Source organism: Ambystoma mexicanum, chromosome 2p, assembly GCF_040938575.1.
Source record: "Ambystoma mexicanum isolate Mex_15411 chromosome 2p, UKY_AmexF1_1, whole genome shotgun sequence".
Classification (NCBI taxonomy): domain Eukaryota; kingdom Metazoa; phylum Chordata; class Amphibia; order Caudata; family Ambystomatidae; genus Ambystoma; species Ambystoma mexicanum.
Window position 1 is genome coordinate 653,621,428 of NC_090923.1, and position 27,674 is coordinate 653,649,101.

General features: G+C 45.2%; 1 protein-coding gene across 4 annotated transcripts in view; it reads left to right on the top strand.

Moving 5' to 3' along the window:
• The window catches only part of ACTN4 (actinin alpha 4), an 896,467-nt gene that overhangs the window by 717,712 nt on the left and 151,081 nt on the right, over window positions 1-27,674 (top strand). For all 4 annotated transcript variants that reach the window (XM_069644198.1, XM_069644197.1, XM_069644200.1 and 1 more), the window contains exons 14-16: window positions 23,576-23,716; window positions 23,973-24,155; window positions 24,314-24,448. In XM_069644198.1, the coding sequence (XP_069500299.1) occupies window positions 23,576-23,716; window positions 23,973-24,155; window positions 24,314-24,448 (459 nt within the window). The remainder of the gene's footprint in view (window positions 1-23,575; window positions 23,717-23,972; window positions 24,156-24,313; window positions 24,449-27,674) is intronic.

The following is a 27,674-nucleotide window of genomic DNA, read 5'->3' on the forward strand; positions in this document are numbered from 1 at the left end:
TTTTCGGTAGAAAAGATTCAGTATATAGGCACTTTTCTTTTCATGAATATAAATTCGGAAAGCATTTGGTGAAAATATGTAATTGAGACATGCATTCGGTATATAATTTTCGTTGTAAATGCATGTAACCCCAGTTGATGAGCCAATGGTGACTCCAGTGCTGTCCTGGTGAAGCCCTGCACCTCTGCCCGATTTAAGACCACAATTATCTGTGCTTTGACACCTGGACTGATGGGAACTACTGATCTTGACCCCTGTGCCAACCAGTGGACTGACCAGCTCTCCTGGGCTGCCTCGTTGCAGCAATATCTTTGAGAGTTCAACTTTGGAACTTTGAGGATCTTTAACTTTTGTAACAAGATGCCTGCACCTGCATTTTCAGCCTTTCTGCATGAAAGGAAGCTGTGCTGGTCCTGCTCCTTTGTTCGTCCATTGAAGATCGCCTGTTGCTGCCTGGCTGTGGTAACTCCCGTTTCAACACTTGTTGGGGAGAATTTTCATTTTAGTGTTTAATTCCTCCCACCTTAGAGACCCCCAGCTATTTTTCAGAATGTTGGGAATTTTTTGTAGTTTTAATCCCATGTGTTTTCTGTTTTCGGTTTTGGAGTCCGACAAACTCCATAGGAATCATCTTTTTACATTGTGACACACAGCACCTTCAGTGCAATGGCACAGGGAGTCTTTCGGATTTCCCAAAGGTTTAAATACCTTCTCTTGGTTAAACTACTGTTTCCAAGAGCAGTAAAGTGAAATTGACTTTACTAACCTTTTCTAACTTTGTAGACCCAGCACACACTATCTGCCATAGACTGCTGGAGGGGTTACTTGGTATCCCCTTTGTCTACTTTCTCATGTAACATTTTTGTTACCTGTTCTACAATTTATTGGCTAGTGGCAGTGGTTTACTTTTTCCTACCATTGCGTTTCTACCGCATTCTGCAATTGCAGCTGAACTAAAGCACCCATGGGTGCCCATTTTGTCAAAATGGCCATGGTTTTCTTTTTTCGCCATTTCTTGTTGTAAAGGTCCTTCAGATTCACTCTGCGCGCCAAGCCAGGTTTGGTCCCTTTGTTTGGTCTTTGGCGGGGTTCACTGGTGAAGCCCGCCTCTGGCTCCAGCGTGTCTGGGAGGGCAGGAAGCGAGGGAGGTGCCCGAAACGCCCTGTGCTTAGTGTGCTTGGTTTACAGGAATGCACCCAAAGGTGATTGGCTGGCTGTCCTTGGAGGACAGCCACCCTGCTGTGCGAGTGACAGCTAGGCTGCAAATGAATGGGAGAAACCTGCATAACAGGCAAGGTCTTTTGGACAGAAGGCAGTCAACCACTGCACAAAGGAATCCGAAGAATAACTTGGAAGAGATGCTTGCTGCAACTCCTGGACCGTTTGTGTACCCAGTGAAGCCCTGCTGCAGTGCTGAAGCTCTGAATTGGCCTCAACTAGAGAAGCCCTGCAAAGGACGACTTCTCCCCCTGGGTTGGTGGGACCAATCGACCCCAAGACAAACTCATCTCGAAATGCTCTAGTTTCTGGCTGTACTTCCATTTGCTTCTGCATGAACCGAGTGCCAGGGAGAGAACACCAGAATAGAGTATCGTTTTAAATCTGACCCGAGCTCCAGGAAGATCCTCTGGACTCCCTCGAAGCAGGACTAATCAAGCCTCAGCCAACTCAAGAGTGCTGGACCCCAGAAGCAAGGAAAGCCCACAAGGTATCCGAGAACCGCAGTGGTGCTATTTGCGAGAAACTGAAACACAAATTGCTGCTGATCTGAAGTTTGCCCATTGCTGCCGCCAACCTTCGAATCGTAGTGCAGGAGTTCCCAGATGTTCTCCCTCTTGTCCCCACGACTGAGGCCCAGGAACAGGATCTGCCATACTACAACAGACACAGAAGCCAGCTGGAACACATTTCTTCAGACATAAGGTACTGTAAACTAAGGGGTACTTACCTATTTTTTTGTGTAGCATTGCTAGCTCTCAGTTGAGATTTGCATTGTCTGCCCTTTGCAGAGTTGCTTGCAGCTTTGCCCATCACAAGCGTCCCAGCTTGTGGCCCAGCAGCAATTTCATTTTCTACAAAGCTCTCTAACATTGTGCAAGACTTTTTACTTAACTACAAAAAGTGCCTCCGCTCTCCTAGACTTTGCTCAATTGACATTGGCTGTCCTGGCTCCCTGAAGACTCTTCTACCTTTTGACTGTGTTTTTGATCTGTCCCTCCATTCTTTACTTGTATAGCTGGGAAAGGGTTAATTTACATTGCATTGGGGGGGGGGGGTTCTAAAGTGCTTACCTATATGAGAAACTTGTTAACTATGGTTTTGTTTCCTAGCCTTTGACTTTTGACACCAAACTCAATATTGCTCTAAATGTACCAGTGATATATCAATGTCCACAGTGTGCCAGTTATTGAAGTCACCTGGGGGAGTAGGAAGTGTCTGTGTGCCATCCCAAATGGGCATCTACTGAATTATTGAAACGGTGTGTATTTTTGAAATAAATTTAAGTGTTACATATTTGCTCCCTTCTAAAGAAGGCTTATTCAAACTGACTGTTAAATTAATAAATAATTAATCAAGAAACCTTGAGTAGAATTGTTATTTAGATACTCGACACTGTGAAAGTCTATGTTGCAACCCTACAGCTCACATGGACCCCTCTTGAGAAGTCTGGCTGCTCAGTCACTCTACCAACTTGTGTAGTACATGCTTCTACCAAAGTTTGGGTTAACTATTGCCAAGAGGACAAGGCAGGTGCAGTCTCCCACAGGGTACTGCATATAATCTTGCCTAACACCACTTCACTGCTCTGGTGGTGTCCTGAGGTCAGGTGGTCTGCCCCACAGAAGTCTTCAACTTTCTTCATTTGGGTGTTGGATGTTCTATGCAGAGCTATTTGGGAATGATTCCTGAGCACTGTTAACATAGATTTCCAAAATCAGCCCTGGTGGGAAGATTTCCAGAATGAGCCTTGGTGGGAGGATTTTGGGAGGCCACCCTATTAATGGGACATTGGGAAGACGCTGAGAGTTTAGCCAAAACCCAATCAAGTTAAGGTGTCATAGCAGTCAAGAGTTAGTCTCAGGAAATGTGAATGATCTAGGGCTACAATGAGTCCACACAGAGCAACACTGTATGTAATTTAAGTTGAATATTTCTATCGCGCTCATACACAAGTGTTTCAGAGCATGACAAGGCAAGGGAGGGGAACGGGGAGAACAAAACGATCTTCCTAGGCACAGTGACATTGAGAACGCACAAGTGCATGGGGGACAAGTGCATGGGGAGGGGAAAAGTGAAAGGAAGGGGGAGAAGTGGAAAGTGCGCAGCAAAAAACAGAATCAATAATAAATAATAAAAGCAACATAAGTGGGTAGTGCATCCAGCAAGTGTCAAGTGCTGAGTCTAAGGCAGCAGACAGGGTAGGTCATAAGTGTAGGAAGAAAAAGGGGAGGGACCTGTATGGGTACAGATACAGACCCCAGTGCAAGGGGTGGCCCGGAGGCAGTGCGGGGGGGTGGCTGGCTGAGTGAGCAGGAACCTGGGCCCGGAGGACAGAGGTTGGCCAGGTGCACAGTTCCAGGAGAGAACAGATCAGCAGGGGAGAGGGGCAGGGGGGCAAGACAGAATCAAAGAGGAAGGTCTTGAGGAGCTTCCGGAACTGGATACAGTTCTCCTCAAGTTTTAGTGGCAGTGAGGCTGTTCCAGAGGGAGGCCCCAGCTGAAGACCGAGATCTACCCCTAGCTCGTTTCTTTGAGAAATGACTGACCCTGAGGGAGTTAGAAGAGCGAAGAGCTCCAGAGAAGAGGTATTTGAGGAGGGATAGCTGAAGGTATTTTTGGACACAGGCCCCAGAAAGCCTTGTGGACAATGCAGAGGGTTTTGAATTTAATCCTTGCATCCACTGGGAGCCAATGGAGAGATTTCAGAGCTGGAGGGATACGATCCCAGGGCTTGTGACCAAGGACAAGTCTTGGTCCTGTTTTGGATGAGTTGCAGAGGGTGGAGAGTAGAGGCAGGTAGATTTAGAAAGAGGCTGTTACAATAGTCCAACCTAGAGAGAACCAGAGCTTGGGAGACAGTGAGCTTCTGGGGGAAGGAGAGGAAGGTCGGAGTACCTCTGAGGAGGTGCAGTAGGAAGTTTGAGTTTTTAGAGCCATCAGAGATGTGGGCGGAGAAGGAAAGAGTGGAATCAAAGATGACCCTGAGGTTGTTAGCCTTGCAGGTGGGAGTAGGCGGAGGGCCAAGGGTGTCCGGCCAGAGAGTGAGGGCTAAAGATGGAGAAGGTGTGCCGATGAGGAGGAGCTCAGTCTTGCTGGCATTCAGACAAAGATCATTGGCGGAACGCCAATCTTGAATGGCAGTAAGGTAATCGGAGATGAGGGAGAAGCGGTGGCCAAGGACAGCCTGAAAATGAGTAGTCAGCGTAGCACTGAAAATTTGAGAAGAAAATGGCAAAGTGGGCGAGAGTTGCCAGGTTTTGGTTGAAAAGCCAGGGCGAGAGGTTAGACCCCTGGGGAACACCACAGGTAGATAGGGAGATAGATGATAGGAAGGAACCCAGTATCACCTGGGAAGGTCGATCAGAAAGGAAAAAGGTCAGCCAGGCCAGAGCCTGATTGGTGATACCCAGGTTATCACTGAGACGGTTGAGCAGGATGGCATGGTTGACCGTGTCAAAGGCAGAAGATAGATCAATCAGGATGAGGACAGAGGGAATGTTAGTCATAATTCATTTCCAAAAGCAACGTTTCCAGCAGTACCCGAACGCTGACATTGTGAGCCAGTGGAGGGCTCCTGTCGGGAGTAATGCGCTTCCTGGAGGAGGCGGAGCTGCGTGCACCACGTGATCTTACACGTGACTTTCCTGGGACTACGAGCACCGAGGTTACCAGCAGAGCGGTGCATAATTCATTTCCAAAAGCAACGTTTCCAGCAGTACCCGAACGCCGACATTGTGAGCCAGTGGAGGGCTCCTGTCGGGAGTAATACGCTTCCTGGAGGAGGCAGAGCTGCGTGGACCATGTGATTTTACACGTGACTTTCCTGGGACAACAAAGCACCGAGGTTACTACCCTTGCAGCGCTAAGCCCGTCGGGTGCAAAGGGCGCCAACTGTTTTGTGGCTGTTTGGTGCTGGTGGCGCCTCGAGGGAGACTGCGGACCATGGAGGACCATCATCTAACAGACGTGAGCGGTAAGCTGTTACGCTATATATATATCCCATTGACAATTTGAAGCAGAGGAAAACGTAGCTGCTGCATGCTCTGTCCTATCTGCATGGAGGAAGAGATGCGCCTACGTAGTTCAAAACAAGGGGGGGATGGTAGTTCAAAACAGGGGGGGGGGGGCACCAAATGCAGTCTCAAGGCCCGACACAAAGCACACACCTCGCCCACACACCATGACCAAGCATCGCCCACAGGTGCAGAGAGCGTTGGGCGATGCCATCCAAGTTAAAAATGGTACATCGACTCCCCCCTCAACTCCTCATCTATCTCAGAGGTATTAGAAGCGGAAGTAGAGGTAGTGACCTTAGAGGTGGAAGTGAGTCAGTTGCTGCCAAAGCGTACGTTGATTGAAGTAACAAACGCATATCGCAGCAAAGCTCGGCGCAGCCGAATTAGCCAAGCCGCGGCCTCCCGGAGGGGTGACCAGGCAAAGCACTAGCTGCTGCCTTGAGCCTGCTAAGGAGCAAGATTGATGCATATTCTAATGAAACACTGTGTGCAACCATCATTGCTCCATTGCAATCGGATATGGCGATTCTACATCTATCGCAAGACTCGGTCCAGGCTCAGAGTTATGAGGACAATCAAAGTGAGGAATCGGGAGCGACATCTGTACAAAGAATTATTGCACAAGTTCACATTTCCAGCGAAAAAAAGAATATCCAAGATTTAGAGGAATGGTTACCTACACCACTAGAACACCAGGCAGGTACTGGGTCAACAAACACTCTATCAACTGCTGAAAATAGAAAAAAGATCAAGAGAAACATGTACAATAAACACCAAGAGAAACACTTCACATGGAAAAAAACAACAAATCAGGAAACACACTAAGCAGACAAAAAGCAAAGTAATCGTACAAAAGAAAAGTACAACAGCCATTAAGTTACAGTATGACCAACAATGAATCTTATGCAAAGTTGCGAAAAAACCATACATGGCGTAGACTGACTGACTTCTTTGATATACAACCACCAACAAAATCCAATCATCTTGCAGAAGTTTCCGACGCAGAAATACTCGCGGCAGTGTGTGACCTGATGCCCCCGACAAAACAAAGAAAACTCAATTGCCCGTCAACACACTTGGAAGAGCCGGTAGAAGAATCGCAGCCTGCGGAAAATCCAAAGAAACCAATTGACAATGAAATAGACACACTGAGAGACGAAATTGCACCATACATCTCACAATCCAAATTCCATTCCATGGAGGAAGATCAAGAGCAACTAAATACAAAAGAACAAAAGGAAGCGTTTGATCAAAAGGAAAATGAGATGAAAACGAGAACCTCTAGCCCTCAGATCCTAGAAAGACTCAAACAAACTAACATCAATATAACACCAGCGTCAAAAGAATATAATACACCAAATCAACAGTCAGCTGAAAGCAATAGTGTCACAAAGAAATCGAACAGAGCCTACCACCTTGACGAGATCCACAGTGACGATCTTGATGACAAGCTTAATATAGACCAACAGCAATCCCATGTAACTCAATATACATATCCTCGAGCGAAATGGCACAAACCCGAGGTCTGCTGAGGAAGTAACTGCTGATCCATCATCGCAAGCACAACATCATCTTCCGCAAATTCCAATGTTGGATGACCGTAAAAAGACTGCTTTTGCTGGCCAGGAGCAACCATCGATGTACTTTACCTCTCCCATGGAAAGCAGTATGGCAATTGTCGATGAGCGGATCCCGGCAGTAAAGGAATCAGCACCCATTCAACAAAGCCTGAACGCACATCAACTACCAACAAGGACAAACCCATCTTCATTTGAAACAGGAAGAGGCACATACTGGCCACAGACACCAAATAAAAGACATCCTGAACCTGGCCACAGACCTACAAACAATATGACCCCCCATCCCTCAACTGCAGCACATGACTCAGCAGCAAAGAAAGCAGACTTGCAAGGCATAATGTCAGTTATAACCATTGCCTTGAACCCCTTCTGCAAATTATACGAAACGATGAACGAGGCTGTTAAAGATCAACAGGTCATTCTAGCCATGATTCATACCAAAGTCTTGCATCTTGAGGGCTATATAACAGCAAAGGAAAACTTCACCAACGCCAAGGAGACGACAGAACAGAATCCTAGGAATAGTACAAACAAAACGGCCACATCGCCTGATGTCACAACGATGCTCAAAGCCAACGAACACACTACAAATGAAGTTGGAGCACAGACTAAAATAGTAATTGATCTAACAACAGATAGAAGTTCATCTGGCAAGGAGACAGCTCCCTCACAAATTCAAGCACCAACTGGCAGAAGTAACCAGAAATCAAAGCTGACCACAAAGTCCCAAAACCAGGCAACTAAGGTGATGCTGGTACTCAACACTGCGCAAGCTAACACTCAAAATGGTACTGAAACAAGAGAATCAACCTATGCAATGTTTGAAGCAGCCAACTGCAAAGATAAACCGAGTGTAGGAATTGCCGCAGTAACCACAAACAGTAACATCGTCTCTCAAAAAAATAACAGCGTACCTCAAAAAATCAGTTCTAACAACGATATCGCAGAAAAAGAACAAACAACGGGAGCAATTCCTACAAGAGCAAAGACAAATCCAAAAGTGTCAACTGGCAACGTATTCTCTTCAAGGGAGGGTGAGACAATTGACAATCATAACGTAAGAAGGAACTATGCGGCAAGAACCTGCTCACCAGAGATAAACATAGAAGATGAACTAATGAATCTTAGTGTCTACCCCGATGACGACTCAAATTCTAATGAAACATCGAAACGAGTCATAAAAGTCAACGAAAGCGGACTCCACCCAAACCAAAAATCAAATGCCCAAACTGGAGGAAACAACAAAATTCAAAAGGAGCGCGATTTCGAAACTTTAGAGGAAAGGCGCAATCGTCTAACATATCACTTTCAGAATAGTGAGTCAGGCACGTGTCACAGAGATGCAAACCACAAGATGAAGACGCCTAGCAAGGATCGCAAATACAGTAAATCAAACGGAAACAAAATCGAAAGCCTGAAGGATAAGACCTCTAGGAGGGAGAGAGTAGCTGTAAACGGGCAATTAAGAGAAACCCTCCAAAAACAGAAGAAATCACAAACATCACGTCATGACTCACGCAGCACCCCTCACGGGAACCAAAATGAAAGATCCAATAGAAATTCAACGAAAAATAACTGACCAAGATCAGCATGCACGTTCGGATAAAACAGAAACAAACAAGTCAAGCAAGAGACAACGCAAAGAAAATGGTGTAAGAGGCCAAATATCAAAAGAGCTTCACGACAAATCCGACAGACAAGGTAGATACAGATGGATAGTCAAGATAACTCAAAGAACCTGCAATACTGATGACATCATTCTAAATAGATCTGTCATGGCTATACTCCACTCTATTGAGAGACTGCAAGACGTGCACTCGGCTGACATTAAAATTGTGGAACCATGGCATAATCAGTCAGGTGCCGCCACCCTACTCCATTTGAACTCCCGCACTGTGTATAACAAGATCCTAAAACACAAGTACGACATTCACAGGTGTGGATTCTACATTGAGGACAGATCTGATAATCAGGTTCATGAAAGTCAAAATTCCTCATCGTGTAGACGACAGAGTTCAACAAGAACCAGACGTGACAAATCAGCACACAGAGAACCGTTGCATAAAAATGTAAAGAAAAATTACCAGAAAAGTCACACCTCAAAGAAAATGACCGAATTAGACTTACGAAATCACAAGGCCAGCTATGATGAAGAAAAGAGAGAACATCGCACACTTCCACAAAACCAAGTATCCTCCAAAATAAGGGAGAAAAGCCAAAAAGTAAAACGATGATCAGATAACACCTTAAAGCTAACGAAAAAAATAAATACACAAGCAATGGAGCGGACACAGAGCACACAGAACAAAAAGGAAGCCCCTAGCAGCAGCATAACAGGCCTATGGGCGTGGCTGCCGAAAGCTCTTACTACACAAACATGTCTACAATAAAGAACTGGTTGAGAAAAGGCGCGAATATAGGAGAGCGCTAAGAACAGCCCACAAGGTGTCAAACACAGACTTGTCAGAGAACATCAAGGACATAAAAAAAAGATACAAAGATTGGGTGAAATTCCACAGCCACAAATTACATCAAGCTGACGCGGAACAAATAACTAAAACCCTTATTACGAACAACAGCAGGAATTTTTGGGCACTAATACGTGATGCAAATAAAACATTAGATAACCAAATCTTAAACAATATTAATCAAGACACCTGGGAGAAGCATTTCGCAAAAGTTTCCGGACAGCGGTTAGCCACCAGGTGAAAGAACAGCGACAGAAGGGTCCTAACTGGATCAATCTAGACAAAGAAGACATCCTTGATGCCATCCGGAAACTAAAAAACTCGAGAGCTCCCAGCCCAGATGGCATTTCTAATGTAGAATTGAAAAGCCACCCTGAAGAATGGGCCAGTCTGATGAGCGCGATCTTCCGGCGGTGCGCTGAAACACAATCTATCCCACAGTCATGGTCCAAAGCCATAATCATTCCGATCTACAAAAAAGGCAATCCATCAGATCCCGATAACTTTCGACCAATTGCTTTACTTGATGTAATGGGCAAGGTTTATGACTCACTTCTCATGACCAAATTCCAAACTTGGGCGGCTGGAGCTAAATGCAATGACCCCTATCAGGCGGGCTTTAAGAAAAATGCAGGAACCACCTGCAACATCTTGGCATGCAGCACGCTAAAAGCCAAAACACGCCAGAACAAGCAACATCTGTTCGTAGTATACATCGACTTTACTCAGGCTTTTGATCGGGTAGAGACACAGGTACTATGGAACAAATTAAAGGCCTGGCAATGTCCAGAGAACATATTAGCCTCCATTCAAGCGCTATACCATAGCACCACTCTGAGAGTACGACTGAACCGGGAAGGCGTGCTATCAGATGAAATTCAAAGCGCACGCGGGGTTAAACAAGGATGCCCGTTGGCATCAATGTTGTTTCTCTTACATCAGTGACATCAAAAAAATAGAAGAATCTACCAGGGCATTTCCACCGAAATTGGGTCCAATGCAGATCGGACATCTTCTGTACGCAGATGATCTGACAATATTTGACCAAACTGAAATTGGGCTCCAACGGAAACTTACTGCTCTCCAAACTTATGCCGTAGAAAATCATCTTGAAATAAACACGAGTAAAACGAAGGTCATGATTCTTCAGAATTGTGGGATGAAACAAAAAACCAATTTCAATTGGCACTTGGGAGAAGCCAACATTGAAATTGTAACAAAGTTCAAATATCTAGGAGTGATTATGGACAGTTCAGAAAAGGAATCTGCCATGCAAGCAGAATTGTATTCAAAAATCAAAAAACTAGCTGCCCAAGCCAAAGTCATCGATGGCAAATTTGGCAAATTTTCACTAGCACCAACCATAAACTTCTACAAAATGAAAGTGGTGCCCACAATAACATACAGCGTAGAAGCAATGCCCACAATTCCAAAACAGCTATGGGCCAAGTTAGAAGCTCTATTCTGGCGCAAAGCGCTACACCTCCCGGCATCAACATCAAAATGACTGAATATATTGAGAACAATCTACTAAATGAGGAGAGCTAAGCAGTTCCATAATTCAGCATACTCATCTGTACTGTGACACATCAACGGGCCCCAGAAAAGTCATTAAAAAAAGTGTTCTGTCACAGACTTGTAAGATCTACGCGAAAGTGAAGTAGAAACATGTTTTGTTTTGTTTCGCTTCGAGCATCTGATGAAATGCTCTAGAAACAATAATGAATTGTAAAATCTTTTTGATCAAACAATAAAACAAAAAAAACAAGAGTCATGGTTTGAGAGCAGATCTTCACGGATGTTCAGGAGAGCATTTTCCGTGCATCTGGCAGCTCTGAAGCCAGACAGGTGGTCATGGAGACAACCAACAGAATCGGGATGAAGGTTAAGCTGGGAGATGGCCAGCTTTTCCAGGAGTTGGCCCAGAAAGGGAGTAATGGAAATTGGGTGATAGTTAGCCGAACAGGAAGGTTCAGCCCTGGGTTTCTTGAGAAGATGCCCAAGGGAGTGCTTCAGAGGGGAGGGCAGGGGAGGGGAAGGATCCTGAGGCAAAGGAGTGGATGCAAAAATCAGCAAGGGCCGGAGCGAGGGTGTCAATGTGGTCCTTGATGGTTTTAGAGGAACAGGGGTGAATCTGTTTTGATGAGGCTTTCATAGATCGGACTTGTGTAGCATCCTCATCGGGGGAGAAAAGAGGAAAGGATGAGACGGGTGGTGGGATGTGGCTGAGGGAGCATCAGCAAGCACGGAAGGGGAGGAAAGGGTGGACCGAATGTTATGGGTTTTTGAGATGGTGAGAGGCAAGGGCATTGCCTTTGGATTAGGCGACAGGCCAGTTTGTCAGAGGATGAACAAGAAGCCCTCCATTTCCTCTCCGACACCTTACACTTACGTTTAAGTGTAGCTAGGTCAGAGTCATACCAGGAATTTCACTTGGCTTTGGACTTCAAACCGATCCTCATGTCGGGGGCAAGAGCATCAAGAGTATCAGAAATAGAAGAGTAGAGAAGGGATAGGGTTGTGCCAGGGTGTGTGGCAGCCAGAGGAGAGGGGGAGAAGGTGGCGAGGAAAGCCTGAACTGACACGCGCTTCATGGGCCGGATGTCCAAGAAGGTGGGTGGCAGTGTAGGGGTAGGCTTGGCTTGGTGGAAGAGAGTGAGAGATGAGAGGAGGCAGTTTTCACTCCAGAAAAGAGTAGTGGTCAGAGGGATCAAGAGAGGGAGGCCAGAGGAGATCAAGATATCAAGTGTGACTTGCAGAATGCGTTGGGCCAAAGGGGAGGATAGAGAGAGGGAATCGGAGGTCACGAAAGAGCAAAGATGAAGGACAGGGAGAATTGAGATGGATGTTGAGGTCACTAAGGAAGAGGAGTCGAGTGGTTGAGGCCTGGAGGGAGGAGGAGAGGTCAGCCCACTCGGAGAAAAGGTGATTTGACCAGGGAGCCTATAGAGAGTAGCCAACAGTAAGAGTGGCTAGGAGAGATTGAGAGCTTGCAGACAAGGCATTCGAAAGAGGGGTAGATCTGAGTGGGAATGATGGTGGCAGGAATCCACTCAGGAAAGATCAGGGCTACACCACCTACGGGTCGGGTGGATCTGGTTGCGGAGTGGATCTTGTAGCCGTCAGGGAGGAGTGTCAAAGCTCGTGACAGAGCTGGCCGTGAACCATGTCTCAGTAAGATTGAGGACATCAATGTCCAGTTCTTTGAGGGGGTGACAGATGTCAGAGGAGTGTTTGACAGCAGAGAGAGAGTTGAGAGTGGCAAGATGCAGAAGGTTTCCAGCCTTAAAGACCTACCGGGGAGGGGTACAAATCGGAGGTACAGCCTGCGGAGGAGTGGAGTTAGCCTGAAGTGGGGCAGAGGAGGAGGAGGAGGATTGGGCAAGGTAGCCAAGGAATGAGAGGAAGGGACAGCCGTAGATGAAAGGAAGTTGATGAGACGAGGGAAACGCCTATCAAAGAAGATATTGGCCTGAGGACATCGGACCATGACAGTGCCATTAAGATAGACGCTAAGGATGACTGGAGGAATTGAAGGCATCCATGAGGATTTCTGAGCGAGTGCCACCATTAATGGGAGAGGAGACTGTGCTCTGTCCTGAGATCAAATGCGGGGTCCATAGATCCGGCGAAGGAACGACCAAGAGGATGTCGGTGTGGACTGGAAGAGGCGCTGAATAAGTTAGTCCGTATATAAAAAGTTATTTAATAGGCCTTTAGATGTACATTAAGCATACAAAAATGACGGGTAAGTATTGTCACACACAGCCTTATAAAACATATATATATATATATACACATTCACCATTAGGAGAATAGAATTGCATATGAATTACCAATGCAATACAGGTGCGTAGTCCTATGCAAGGACAAATAGGCAGAACTCTTCAGAATTGACACAAGAACAGCTTCCCACAATCTTAAAGCCAACCCTAAGATGGTTTGGGGCCCTGTTCCAAAGATATACTTTTCAGGTAGTGTAACGCTCACCTGATTCTCGCAGAGGAGCCGGTCTTGACTGGGCGACTACCGTATCTTCAAAGGTGATGTGTAGCACCCGGTTGGCTCTTTGGGCTGGACCTCTGTGCACTGTATGCCTGACGTGTAGAGTAAGATGTCTGCAGATAGAAAATATGGGGTTAATGAACTGGGGTTATTGGGGTGTCCCCATCTCTTTCCTCTTCTCCTCTCCTGTAGACCCCCAAAGGTTAACACTCTCACCTTAGGTAAGTGAATGCCGAGCTCTCCATCTGCCTCGGGGCAGGGTGCTGTAACCAGTTTCTTCACTGGATAGGTAGCGCAGGCCTCTTGACTTCAGAGGACTGCTGTCCGTCGTTTACTGCACGAACGGTAAGTTTCGAGTCATTCAAATGTCTTTAAAGTCTTTAGTAATGATGTCTCTTGTTTTGCAGGGTTCCGGCGATGGCGGATGACGGGCTGAAGTGAGTTGAAGATGGAGCCCGTGTGATGAATAGAAGCGCCTGGAAGCACGTAAGTAAGCGCTTGTTGCCTGCTTCACTATGCGCTATAACTGTCTTTTTATTTTGCAGGTACGAGTTCGGAGCGGCTGCAGGGTGCCGGAATACCCACTGGATTAGATGTGGAAAGGAGTAATGGCACGTGAGTATTAAAGTTCCCCAATGTCTTTAAACGCACCTTGTTTTGTCTTTCAGATGCGGGATGCAGCGCCGAAGGCCTCCGGAGCGTACGAAGAGTAGGTAAGCCTTTGCCTTTCAGATGCTGGAATGCTAACCTGTTCTTTCTTGTCTTTATAGGTGTTGCTGAAGACTGGATTCAGGATGGTAAGCCTTTGCCTTTCAGATGCCGGAATGCTAACCTGTTCTTTCTTGTCTTTATAGGTGTTGCTGAAGACTGGATTCAGGATGGTAAGCCTTTTTCCTTAGGCCCAGGACCGGATGCAGAAGACACGATGAGCGTTCTGCTGCAGAGGTTGCAGAATAACGCAAAGCAAGATTCATCCACCGGGTGTGGTTTAAATAGCCTCCTGTAGTGCTTAGGTGTCTCCTTCCACAGCCACGCCTAAGTAAGAAAAGAGTTCCTGGTAAGAAAAGAGTTCCTGCCTTCCAGAAGAGTTCCAGTATTCTGAATCTAGGGAGTGGCTCCAGCCCCACCCAACAGGAAAAGTAGTTCCAAACAGAAGAGGATCAGAGGCTCAACTGGCAGGCAAGTAAGCAGCATGGTCTGCTGAAGGTAAGTCCACCCAAGCATTATGAGCCCGGCGCTTCCAGCGCTGGGACTGGGCATATTTATGAGCCTGGTGCCACTGGCGCCAGGACTGGGTCCAAAAGGTCCCAATTGGGACTGGTTGGCACTCGGAACCTGGGTTATGGATCTGCTTCCAAGGGAGTTGGGAAAACCCTGACCTTTTGGAAGCAGAGATCATGACAGGTAGGTTTATTAAGCGAATGGATGATGCCAATGGTTGATACAAAAGTCAAAAAGCAAATTAAAGTTTAGTTAAGAAGTGTCACTCCCTGCTACTAGGGTAGGCTTTGGAAGGGATCCTTGAACAGTCCTCCACTGACCAAAGTCAGGAAAGAGTGATTATGGGACAATACTTTAAACCCATGTAACCCTATGGAGGACTGGGTGAAAAGGAACAGGAATGTTAAGTTACACCTGTTATGGAGAATTCTCATTTCTGTGCTAATTCCCTTCTACAGTAGAGACCCCCAGCTCTTTTGCTGGACTTTAGGACTTTGTTGTTATCCTGGAGATTGAGACCTTTTTCCCCACTCTCTCATGTATTTCTCTTTGATTTGAACCCTTTGTTTCTTGTGGTTTTGGAGTCTTCCATAGGCATCCTCTTTTTACATTGTGACACACAGCACCCTCCGTGCTGTCACAGAGAAATCCTTTGGATTTCTGCTAAAGTTTAAATACCTTCTCTTGGATAAACTACTGTTTCCAAGAGTAATAAAGTGATATTGACTCTGCTTACCCTTTTCTCTTTGTAGACCCAGCACACACTATCTTACAAGAGTGCTGGATGGGTTACTTAGTATCTCCTATGTCTTCCTTCTCAGGTAACAATTTTGTTACCCTTTCTACAATTAATTGCTGCTGGCAGTGGTTTAATTTTCCTTCCATTGTGCATTTTTACTGCAGGCTGAATCCTCAGCTGCAGTATTGCACCCATGGGTGGCCATTTTGACAAAATGGCCTGGTCTTTTTTTGCCATTTCTTGTTGGAAAGGTCCTTCTTGAGATTTACTGTGCGCCAAACCAGGTTTGGCCACCAGGTTTGGCTTCTTTGTTTGTTTTGTCTTTGGCGGGATTCACTGGTGAAGCTTGCCTCTGGCTCCAGCGTGTCTAGCAGGGCTGGAAGCGCGGGGGGTTCCCGAAACTCCCTGTAGTTAGTCTCCTTGATTACAGGCATGCACCCAAAGGTTATTGGTCAACTGGCTGTCCTTGGAGGAAAGCCACCCTGCTGTATGAGCGACAGCTAGGCTGCGAATGAATGAGAGAAACTTGCATAAAGGCAGGTCTATCGCAAGGAAGGCAGTTGACCACTGGACGAAGGAACCAGAGAAGAAACTGGAAGAGAAGCTTGCTGCACTCTCTTGGACCGTTGGTTTACTGGTGAAGCCTTGCTGCATTGCTGAAGCTCCGAATTTCTAATAGACTAGAGAAGCCCAGAAAGGACGACTGCTCCCCTCTGGTTGGTAGGACCAATCCAGCCCCAAGACGAACTCGACTGGGACCCCTCTTTCTGCTGGCTGTACTTCTTTGCTGCTGCAGGAACAGTGTGTCGGGGGACAGGAACACCAGAATCGACACCTTTAAGCCAGACTCGAGCTCCAGGAAGATCCTCTGGACTCCCTAGAAGCAGGACTAACCAAGCCTGAACCCCTCAACAGAGTGCTGGACCCCAGAAGCAAGGAAAGTCCACAAGGTGTCCAAGAACTGCGGTGGTGCTATTTGCGAGTAGCTGAACTAAGTGCTGCTGATCTGGAGTGTGCCCATTGCTGCCGCCGACCTTCAAACCGTAGTGCAGAGGCCCCAGACATCCTCCCTCTTGTCCCCACGACTGAGGTGCAGGAACAGGATCTGCAGGACTACAACAGGAACATAAGACAGCTGGAACAGTTTCTTCAGACCCATGGTACTGTGTAACTAGGGGTACTTACCTCTTGTGTGTAGCTTGCTTGCTCTCACTGAAGACTTTGAATTTGCTGCCTTTTGCAGAGTTGCTTGCATCTTTGCTTCTCACAAGCCTCCAAGCTTGTGGCCCAACAGTGATTCTTTCTGCTACAAAACTCTTTAACTTTGTGAAAGACATTTGTGCTATCTACAAGAAGTGCCGCGGCTCCCCTAGACTCTGCTCAATTGACGTTGGCTGTCACAGGTCCCTTAAGAGTCTTCTTACCCTCTGACTTTGTGTTCAACTATCCCTCCAAAAAGTCATACATACCTTACTGGAAAGGGTTAACCTATATTTCATTGGGGGAATTGGAAAGTGCTTAACTGTTTGAGAAACTTGTTAACCTTTTGTTTCCTTCCCTGACCTTTTCCTTTTTGCCATAACTTCAGTATTACAATTTAAGTGTGAAAAGTGATATATTAATGTCCAGTGTCTTAACTATTGAAGTCGCCTCAGGGTGTAGGAAGTATCTGTGTGCCATCCTAAAAGGGTATCTACCTAACTGAATTAGTGAATTCTTGAAGTGTATTTACGTGTTGCATATTGCTCCCTTCTAAAGAAGGTTTATTTTAAAACTGACTGTTAAATTAATAAATTATTTTAATCAAGGAACCTTGAGTAGAAGTTTTATTTGAACACCTGTCACTGTGAAACTGTTACCCTACAGCTCACATTGACCCCTCTTGAGAGAAGCTTGGCTGCTCAGTCACTCTACCAAACTGTATAGTACAGGCCTATACCAAAGGTAGGGTTACCTATTGCCAAGAGGACAAGGCTGGTGTAGTCTCCCACAGGGATACTACATACAATCTTGCCTAACAACCCCCGGACATTGATTTCGCCAGACATCACTGCTGAGGTTTTGGAATCAGTTCGGTGCCTTCTGTGTTTGGTACGATCGAGGAAGGCCCACAGGCTGCAGATGTGGTCTCTTTTGGTCGCTAGATTTAGTTTTGGTTGGTCATGGTGCTTACGTCAGTTTCAGGCATCTTCCAGCTGAACACCAAACCGGGAAAAAGACTTTTGCGGAGGTGATTGTGATGCTGGAAATGCATTAGAGGGACAGGGCCTCGCTGTCCTTGTCCTGTAATCCTTTTCAATTTGTGTTCTGTGTTTTCTGCCCAGGAGTGCATGGCAGTGCAGCTCTTCCTGTTTTTGGTTTGGTGTACAGACCCATGGGATACCCTTATGGCACCCATGGGTGGGAGTACAACCCTGTGCCCCTTGTGTATGTATTTGGGCACCTGTGGGTGGCCCACAGAGCAGGGTATGGGCTGGTGGCAGCTCCATGCTGAATTTGACAAGTGCTATGAGTATCCTCCATTTTGGGATACCCAGGCCCTGCCATTGGAATCAGTTGATTCCTGATAGGAAACAAGATGGCCTCTTGCTTTCTATTGCTTGTTAACTTGTTTTCCCAAAGTCCTGGGAAGCCCGGACTCTGTCCCTTCCCCCCCTGACTGGCTGTTGGGTGGAAGTTCCATATATGGTGTTGTGAAGTCCAGGCCAGACTGGCTGGAGCCTTCCCAGTGACTATGTTGTGGGTACACCCTGTGGGTGGGACCTGGGTGAATGAAGTGTGACCAATATGCACTTCTTGTTGTGGATGTCTGGCATCTGGTGTTTGTCACAATGGCTGAGACAGCCCTGCCCGAAACTGGTATGAATGCAGTGTGTAGTGTTGAATGGCTGGGTACTTGTCCCAATACACATTCCTTATTGTGAGTGTCTGAGAGGGTGGAGAATGGGATGAATGCACTGTATGTCTGATTGGTTGACTGACTGCTGAATGCCTTTCAGAGTGATTGGTTGCTGAGTGTGACCCAGCAGAATGAATGGGAGATCAACTGGTATATTATCTGGGGGCCTCTCACTGCTAGAAATCGTTCAGAAGCTGTAGTTGAAACTGATGCTTAATTTTGAAGCTGAGCCTGAAGAAGGTTGACTGCTGTCTCTCTTCGCCGAAATCCAGAAGCCGTCGAGACTGATCCAAGAGAGGACCTGGTTAGGCATCCTCTTCCCGTGTTCTGAGGGACCATCTAGCACCGCTAACCTTTGCCGAAGCTCCCTGGAAGTCTGACCCTCGAAAGGCTGCCGACCGGAGACTGGGACCACTGAGGAGAACGAAGATAAGCACCGGACATTCCTTCCACCGTCGTCAACCAAGGTTAGCAGGTTTGCTATAACTGCTGGAGGCCCGTCGAAGCTGCGTTGCCCAGAAGAGAGGACAGCTTGATATCGTGCCGACGACGACCAGAGACGTAACGCTCCTTTGCCTACGACATTTGATTCACGGATGCGCTCATACGCACCGCCGCCCTCCTTATAGCGCCGGAGAAGGCCAGGCCGTCGACTCGCCGAGGAGCATCCACAGGTGGGTTTCCCGCCGCCCAGAGACTGTAGCGACTCAATGCCCTTGCTGGGCCACAGTTCTTCACAAACTCTTTGCGGCCCTGAACTATCGACATCGAGGTGCCCCGCACGCCTCTTCCTTGCAGGACGTCTTCGCTCCGTCGTCGACCAGCACCGCTGGGACCGAAGCTGCCGCCTCGACGCAGAGTTCACCTTCTTTAAAGGGAGCCACTCGAGAAGGATCCTTTGATGACTCGTCGTCGAACTCTGCTATTCCAGGTACATTGGGGTGGTAGAAACATTGTAGAAGGAAATAAAACATATAGAACAATACATGGACTGGGCTTGTGATATCGGTGGATCTCCACACAGAACTGTCTAACAGGCCCAGAATTTTGCCAGTTGTTCTAACCGACTGCTTTCCTCCTATGTCTATTGTTGGTTACCTTTTATTAAGTGATTTGCGTGACATTTAACCAGAGTACAGTTGATGCACTTTAATGAAATCTAATAATTGTGGTACCACTTAGAACAGTATATAATTGCCATTGTAGATTTACTGAGCACAAAGTGAGTTATTGTGTATGTAACCTTGAACCTTAATTATATAAAGAATGTGTTTTAACTAATCCAGTGTGTGGCCATTCCTTTGTGGGTGCTTAGGGACTACACTGTACTTAAGAACCAGCCTGCATCACCTCCTGAGAAGCTAGGCCTTGATTGCTTGTCCATTGCTACCGTAATAGAGAGTCTTAGCTGGGGTCCTATGTGCCTCTACGCTACCATAGAGAGAGAAGTACAGACCCCCCTCCAGTTTTTACAATGATCCATTTGCGGTAAATGCAAAAGTGCACAAGTTAAATGTTTAAAACATGGTAGAGAGATATCAGCTGCTACCAGCTTATCCTAGCCAAATTGTAAATGTAACCATAAGGTCATTATAGAAAACGTTATAAGGTTACAAAGTATTTTAACCGCAGTTCATTTTAGGATGATTTGTGAAAATGTAACAATATAAGAAACTGAGACTCTATAAGAAACTGAGACTCTATATAAGAATATAATATATATAAGACTCTTTAAGACTCTATATAATATAAGAAACTGAGACTCTGTCAGCACTGATGGTCTCGTTGCCTGATCAGTTTCGGCATAAGATTTAGCAAAAACACAAGAAGTAAAGCAAAAGGCTGTATTTGCCTCCAAAAAGGCAGGATTGGATTCAAAGCGCAAAAGAAAGGGTTTTATAAGATTATCCCTTGGACAATAGAACTCAAACTCTTAGTGTAGGCCTGTGCCATTCAAGGTAATGGTACCAATGGCAGAGCAGCAAGGCTTATCGTGGGTGGGAGAGAGGGCTGTAGGAGGGTACAAAGAACATGTAGAATACATATGGTCCAAAGAAACACTTAAACTCAAGTTATGTACAAATAATGGTTTATTTTATATATACACAGGCAAAGAGAATTTTTTAGAGAGGTACGTGCTATCATAAACACAGTATAAAAAACAATACAATGGTTTTGGTAAGTAAACCACAGTGTAAAAGACGTATGGGAATGGCAGCATGCCATTCAAGGGAAGTAAAACCACTTTGTGTTAGACTTTGTAATAACATTTTAGAATAGTAGACACAATTCCAAGGTAAGTAAGAACCTGCCAATTACTTTTAAGAAGGGCAGTATGTGAATCAAAGGTGAGTAATAACTTTTTCGGTTTCAGAATAATAGTTACACTACCAACATTAGCAAGTGAGTACTTTGCAACACTTGTACTATTTTCTTGTACTATTTTCTTCAGAGGCCTTATGCTTTAGTAGTCCTTTCCTAATCTAGACATGTGTTCTCAGAGGTAGAAGAGGAGACTGATGGTCCAGTGGCCAACTATAGCTAGAACAGGTTAAGGCACAAACTGTAGGACAGTCAGGGTTCCAGAGGATTTATCATCTAACTTATAAGTATCAGACTTTGTAGTTGGTAAAAGGATTCAGGGACATTGTAGAAGGCTCTTGAATGCGTTCCAGTATTGGGGCTGGGCAAACTTGTTTGGGCCAACTCCCAAACACAAATTACCCCATGCCACACAGGAGTGACGGAACGACTCTAGGTAAGTATTAAAGACGATGATGCAGGCGGACATCCACACGATACAGAAGCTGAAGGACCCGGTCACTGGATTCCTGGTTTTAAGAGGAATGAACGGACACTGGATGGCATTTTGTAGCAGCAGTCGAATGGAAAGGCTCCTAGAAAAGGATTCTTCATTGCTTCTCGTGGCTCTGTGATTTTGACACCCTTTTCAAGACACCAGATGAAGCACGGTTGTAGTCTGATCGATTGGCCTAGCTTTCTCGATCCAGCCCTCTGGTGAGTGAAGAAGCTTGAGGTCCCAAGCTATTGACGATTTGCAGCCCCGGAAGGTCACAGCTCGTGGGATGACTCGAAATGCATGTGGTCTTAAGCTTAATTGGTCCAAGGGAAGGAGACGTCCTCTTTGTGTCTCCTCTGTCGCATGGAAGGAGTCGGCACAGCAGGCATCTCCGATCACTGGAAGGAGCTACAGGTGTCTTCTCCATCGGATTCAACTTTAGTGGTCGACTTGTCTTCAGCCTCAGGATCCAAGCCATTTATCCAGGAACCCAGCCAAAACGCACTTCTGCTACATTCAAACTTTGGGTGGTGGATGTCCTTTTAGGGCAGCCAGCCTGCTAGTTAGAACTGGTTCCAGGCTGGCATGCCGGAAGACAAAACTGCTGAGGTTTGGACGCCTCCCTCATTTCCTGCCTATAGACACTCTGGATCCTTGGTGGGCTTCACAAAGGATTCCTGCCTATGAAAAAAGTCAAACTAGGACCTCCCTCACCCAGGATGGCAGGACCAAGAAAGGGCAAGCACACAAGAAATGGCGAAAAGAGAATAGTCCACGTTTTGGGTCAATGGTGACCCTTCTGTGAATTACCGTGGCTGTGAACACAGCCTGCGGGAAAAAACTACGTACAAGTTGGTAAAACCTGTGCGCTGCCACCAGTCATTCAGGTATGCTTGTCACTGTAACAGAAATGTTGCAGGAGCAGTGAGAAAGGGGGGGTGCAGTATCCCCTCAGCACTCCACAGAAGGTAGTGTGTGCTGCTCTCAATATATAATCTACAGAGGATTAAAAAGTATCCCTGTACCCTACATTAGTTCTCATGGAAAATTAGAGAAAATAAAAAATTACCCATGTATTATACATGTTCTACAACTTACAGATTGTAGTAACTAACGTGTTGAACTATTTACAGAAGGCTACTTGTCCTTTACTTGGAATGGATCTCTTCACAGAATACTAACTCAGTATTCCATAGAGGAAAAGGGCGGCAAAGGATATTCTGCTGTTCACAATAAAAACAAAATTCTACCTGCCTGTATTAACCCATTCTTATCCCCTTTTGGACTGGGGAAAATATAGATGTAACCGATAACCAACTTTGTTCTACAATCTGACGTTGGAATTCGGAGACACCGTTAGCAGTGCCTTCCTCCCTAAAAATACACATCCAGATTTGGGCCAAACTGTGTTAAGCTGCATTGAACTACTTTTCTGGTCCTTCAACACCTTTCTTAACAAAGATTTCACTCCACCACTTTCTAATTCCAGCTTCCAAGCATGAAAAAAGAGGACTGTGAATTCATAGTGCACTTGTTTAGAGTGGGGAATTTTTTTTTTTTTGAAGAATAGAGGAGTCATTTGGCTGAATGAAACCAACGGATACCAGTACTACAAGCTTTGTCGATGGGGCATGTGTAAAATTAAGGGAGTAGCCAGTTGACAAATGATTGTGTTTGAGACTCTGATAAAGCTGTGATATCAGCCAGTTAGCTGAGAGCAAGAGTAAATTAGATACTTTTATCCTGCTAGAGATGAGGCTTCCGTCATACACACAGATGGCACAGAGATTCGGTGTGAACACTTGATGAATGGCGGAACTCATTTTGAAAATGTCCAAAAGTTCTTTCATTGGTGCACAGCAGTCCATAATAGATTTACAAATCCTCACATGGTGGCACTTAACTAGAGTATGCACCAAACATTTTCATGCAGACATTTTAGCTGGCTGGAATGCGTTGGGGGCAGGTACATTTTTTACATGGTGGTTCTGTTCAAAGCTTAAATATTGTGAGGCATTAACCTAAATGAACCAGTTCCAGGGAAAATGTCCTCTTGTCCCTGTGCTCTATTGCATGAACTCCATCCAGGTTTTCACTCTAAATGGGATAAATAGGCGATTTCGATAAATACTGCTTTCTTCTTGGCTCGTTATAACCGCACATTGGAAATAAACACGTATTCTCTCCTCTTAGTCTATGCGTACCTCTGGGGAAAAGATCTGCATTTATCTATGACAAAACTGCCAGTGGATTTTTTTAGTCTGAGGTGCACTTTCGGATTATATCGCACAACCAGGGGATTTATCGATTAGGTTTCTTACATTACTCCTTTTTTTTTTTTTTTCATCGAAATACGGTCATTTCTTTTTGGTTTTTTAAATGTGAAATTAGCAGAATAAAGATTTCAACGGCAGGGTGGGTGGGCGTTTTTTGCCTGTTTTGATTATTGGTTTTCTTCTTGCATGCAATTTCCCCTTAAGCATTTCATTTTTTTAATTCATGCTAATAAGGGAAACATAGAACATGTTGACTAAAAAAAATAGTCCTCCAAAGGTACAACTTTTTTTACAGGACTGCATCAATTAAAATGTTTGTTCTGTTCTCATGTAACACTGTCTCTCAACAGAAAACTGAGAAACTGCTAGAGACAATAGACCAGCTGTATCTGGAATATGCCAAAAGGGCTGCACCTTTCAATAATTGGATGGAGGGGGCCATGGAAGATCTACAGGACATGTTCATTGTTCACACCATTGAAGAGATTGAGGTAAGAGATGTGGTCTTGATTGTGTCCATACAGGGATAAGCAATGTATGTTCAGTCTTGTGAATATATGTACCGAGCAATGTTTACCTTTGATCTAAAATGAAGATTTTTATAAGCCACCATGGACTGTTCAAAGATCTGGTCACAAGAATGTCACAGAGCCTCATTTAATATCACCAAGGACTTGGTGGAAAGGGACACAAAAAGGGCCAGATTGATTTGGAACTTACTTCTTCATTTCTCATGTTTCCTAATAGGGTCTCATTGCTGCCCATGAGCAATTTAAGTCCACTCTACCAGATGCTGACAAAGAACGAGATGCCATCCTTGGTATTCAAAATGAGGCTCAGAAGATTGCAGACTACAATAACATCAAACTGTCCAGTGGTAATCCGTACACCTCAATCACTCCGCAAGCCATCAACTCCAAGTGGGAAAAGGTACTAGCAGTGCTTTGTAGTATTGTATAACTTGGTTATGGGGTAGGTGGGTTATATGCAGATCTTCATTGTAACCGTCTGTATGTAAGGGGCAAAGGCACTTTTTTTCTGTTTTGTATCGTGAAGTACAAAGAGAAGAAACCATTTGCTTTTTGCAGGTTCAGCAATTGGTGCCAAAGCGGGATACAGCGCTGCAGAATGAACAGGACAAGCAACAGTCAAATGAGTACCTTCGCCTGCAGTTTGCAAAGCAGGCCAATGTTGTAGGGCCCTGGATTCAAACCAAAATGGAGGTGAGAACTATGCTTAATTTTCCAAAACTAAAAGCTAACTTTACCACTGTCCTTTCCCAAAAGCATGGCATTCTAATACCAATAGCTAGTTCTCCAAGTAGTAATCAAATTGCAGTCAACATCGATAGCAAATATTTAAGTTTTCATAAATAAGCTAATTTTCAAAAGAAGGTGACTAGAAATCATTGAAATGCATGCAGAGATGGAAGGCGTAAAAACCTCCAAATATATTAAAGGGTGCAATGCAAGGCTGAGTCTGTTGTGCCTAGTCTAAAACATGTAACCTTACGTTGAATGCAAATCTTAGAAGTGAGCATTTAACTCTGAGCTATCACACCCTTGTGTTGTATAGACTTGGAAGTAAATAAAGCACGCAATGAAGTAACTGACATTTGGGATCTTCGGTCATGAAAGATACTCCTATCATGCACCATAGTACAGAACACCCTAGTTTGAGAACAAGTCTTTTTCACCACTTCCACTCATACATGTGTTGGGAGTTTTCCTAAATCCCCCCCTGTGCTAAGACAGTAAAAAGTATCCTTTGGTCTACAGGCCCCAACTTGTAGTAAAATTCTGTACAAAAAGGTTTGGTAGTTTGGCAGAGCAGCCAGGCTTATCTTGGGAGAAGATGTGAGCTCCATCTAAGTACAATGAACTCAGTAAATACATGGGCCCAAAGAAAATTACACCCTTGTTGTAGTAAAATAGATGTTTATTTTTATATACACAAGGTGAAGTTATATTCAGGTAGGTAAATACTATTTTAAATAATCAACTCAATAGAAAACCTAATCCATGCTTTAGGCGAGTAAACCAATAGTAGGGAATTATCCAGAACATGGACACAGTCCATTGGTAAGTAAAATTGCTTGCTATAGCAACTCGGAATGTACTGTTGTAGGAATAATAATCGTTATTCAACACCTACAATAGTGGTTCAATACTTTAAAAGACTTGTAATACTTTTCAGAGTCCTTAAGGTTTTAGCAGTCCATCCCTATCTAGGTGTGAGTTCTTCAAAGTCAGATTGCAGGCAAAGCAAGTAAGGTACAGCAGTAAAAAAGGTAACATTCCAGAGGATTCTTCTATTACAGGTTGCTAAAATGCTTTTGTGGGTCAAAATAATTTCTGGCACCTTGGGAAAGGCTCCCTATAGGTGCACAAGCATTGGGCCTGGGCTAACGGCATGGGTGAATACCCAAACACCGGAATCAGCCCTGCAGTAGCAAATGAGCGACAGAAAGACTTGCAGTAAATACTATGATGAGTCCCAGAGTTCCTGAGGAGTTGTGAAGATGCAACTGGATTCTTTCACAGTGCAGCTGCTGTGGACCTGGTCTCCTGTACCCTGGTTGTGGTGACGAAAGGAGGAACTCGGGAAGGGATGCTGCAGCTGCAGCAGTCGGAAGAAAGGACTGTTAGGGGCGTTTTCCTAAAGCTCTACTGATAGTAAGACTTTAGTAAGCTATCCCAGTGGTTGGTAGATCTCCAACTCTTAGTATTAGCCCGTAATAACTCGGGACCTTGGTAGAGTGGAGTGGCTGAGCAGTCAGACTTATCTTAAACAAATTGTGCGCTCAAATATGTTATTGTCCCGAGCGTTCGGGCATGTGGTTTTATGCAAACGGTGATCAATCGTAAAAACATTTCCTATGCACCTTAGCTTTGTTTTCCTCACTTTTACACATGCAAAATCACGAGCGGGCACGGCCATCTTGTGATAATCTTATCTGTGGATCGATCGTATTAAGTTTGAGTGCCCCTGCGGTACTAAATCATATCACCCGCCCCTGAAGCTGACATCACTATTCCTAGCGATATTCTCCACCTACTTTCATGACGTTAGTGAGCAGAGAAGCCAAACGTGCCCAGTCATCACCTATGAATTAACGTCAGCTGACTCAGAACTCGGAAATTCAACAATCGCATCCTCTCACAGCACAGCGCACCCCAAATCGGTATAGAAAACACTATTTTTAAAGGAAACATCAATACTCTGCAATATATAATGTTCTTTTATTTCACAAACAAGCTCCGGGAACATCCGCAGATTTCCATTTGACACCAGTTTTTGAATGTCCTTGAGTTACAGCATGAAAACTGTATCATTAGGTACACAGTATTCCTTTCGGGAGAAGAAGCGCATTCGACTCCCCTCGATTTTCAAGGCTTCAGCATCAGCTTCTTGCTAGACCAACGTTAACGATGACCGGTAGCTCCTTGTAGATGGTACCGCCAAAGGGCATATCGGTCCCGGGCGATCGTCCCACATCAGCGTAATAGTCATCCATCCAGTTACGTGTATGTGCCACTGCTGGTTGAAGAAACCGTCACTTGGCATCTGGAAACAATGACATTTGCAGAAAGGAAGAATGTATCTGTTTAGAAAACAGAATAAAAATATATTTCAGTAGCCGTTCGTTATTCAAATGTATCCATTTACCCTTTCATTCTGCGCCGTGTGAAACATAACCAACACAAACAATGTAAACATACAGAAAACATCGGGAAGCTTGAGTCTACAATGTGATTGAGAGGTTAGTGCTGTGGAGTATGTTTAGCTCCCAATGGGATGTGGAAGCTGATGGAAAAATTCGAACACATAGACAGCATTATAATGGAATATTAGCAACAAACTTGGGGTTGGTGGAACCTGAGGGAACCCAGACGACTCCATGCTCACTGTGCAGCGCCACCTCACTGAGGCACAACAAGACTGAAACGCGTGTATAGGGTTGCTGTAGGGACTCTAGTTGAGAAGGGAATTGCCATAGCATTTCCGTGCAGGACTGCCTATCTGCCCCGGATAAAGACAAATATGCAAATGGAGATTTCCCAAGTAAAAGGGCAACAACCATTGTTGCATGTCACTCATAGACAAGTGAGCGTGTCCCTGCTTCACTGAAATATTGAAACAGCTATTCGTAAAAAATCATTTGTATTTTATTTTGTTGCTGATGTTGATGGCACAAATGTACTACACATTGTATACGTGGGGTTGCAGCACAGTGAAAATCCCCTGTACTGTCCGCTGTCACTGGGGAATTTGGCGCAAATGGCTCCAACGACACAGGCGAGTATTACTCGTCGAACGCCGTATCCAAGCCTCCCATGAAGCCACCATGTAAACGAACGATGGGCCACCAGCCTCTACCACCTGTGGAAGAGAAACGTACATACTGTATTTAAATGAACCTGATAAGTGTACAAACCTAAATGCATC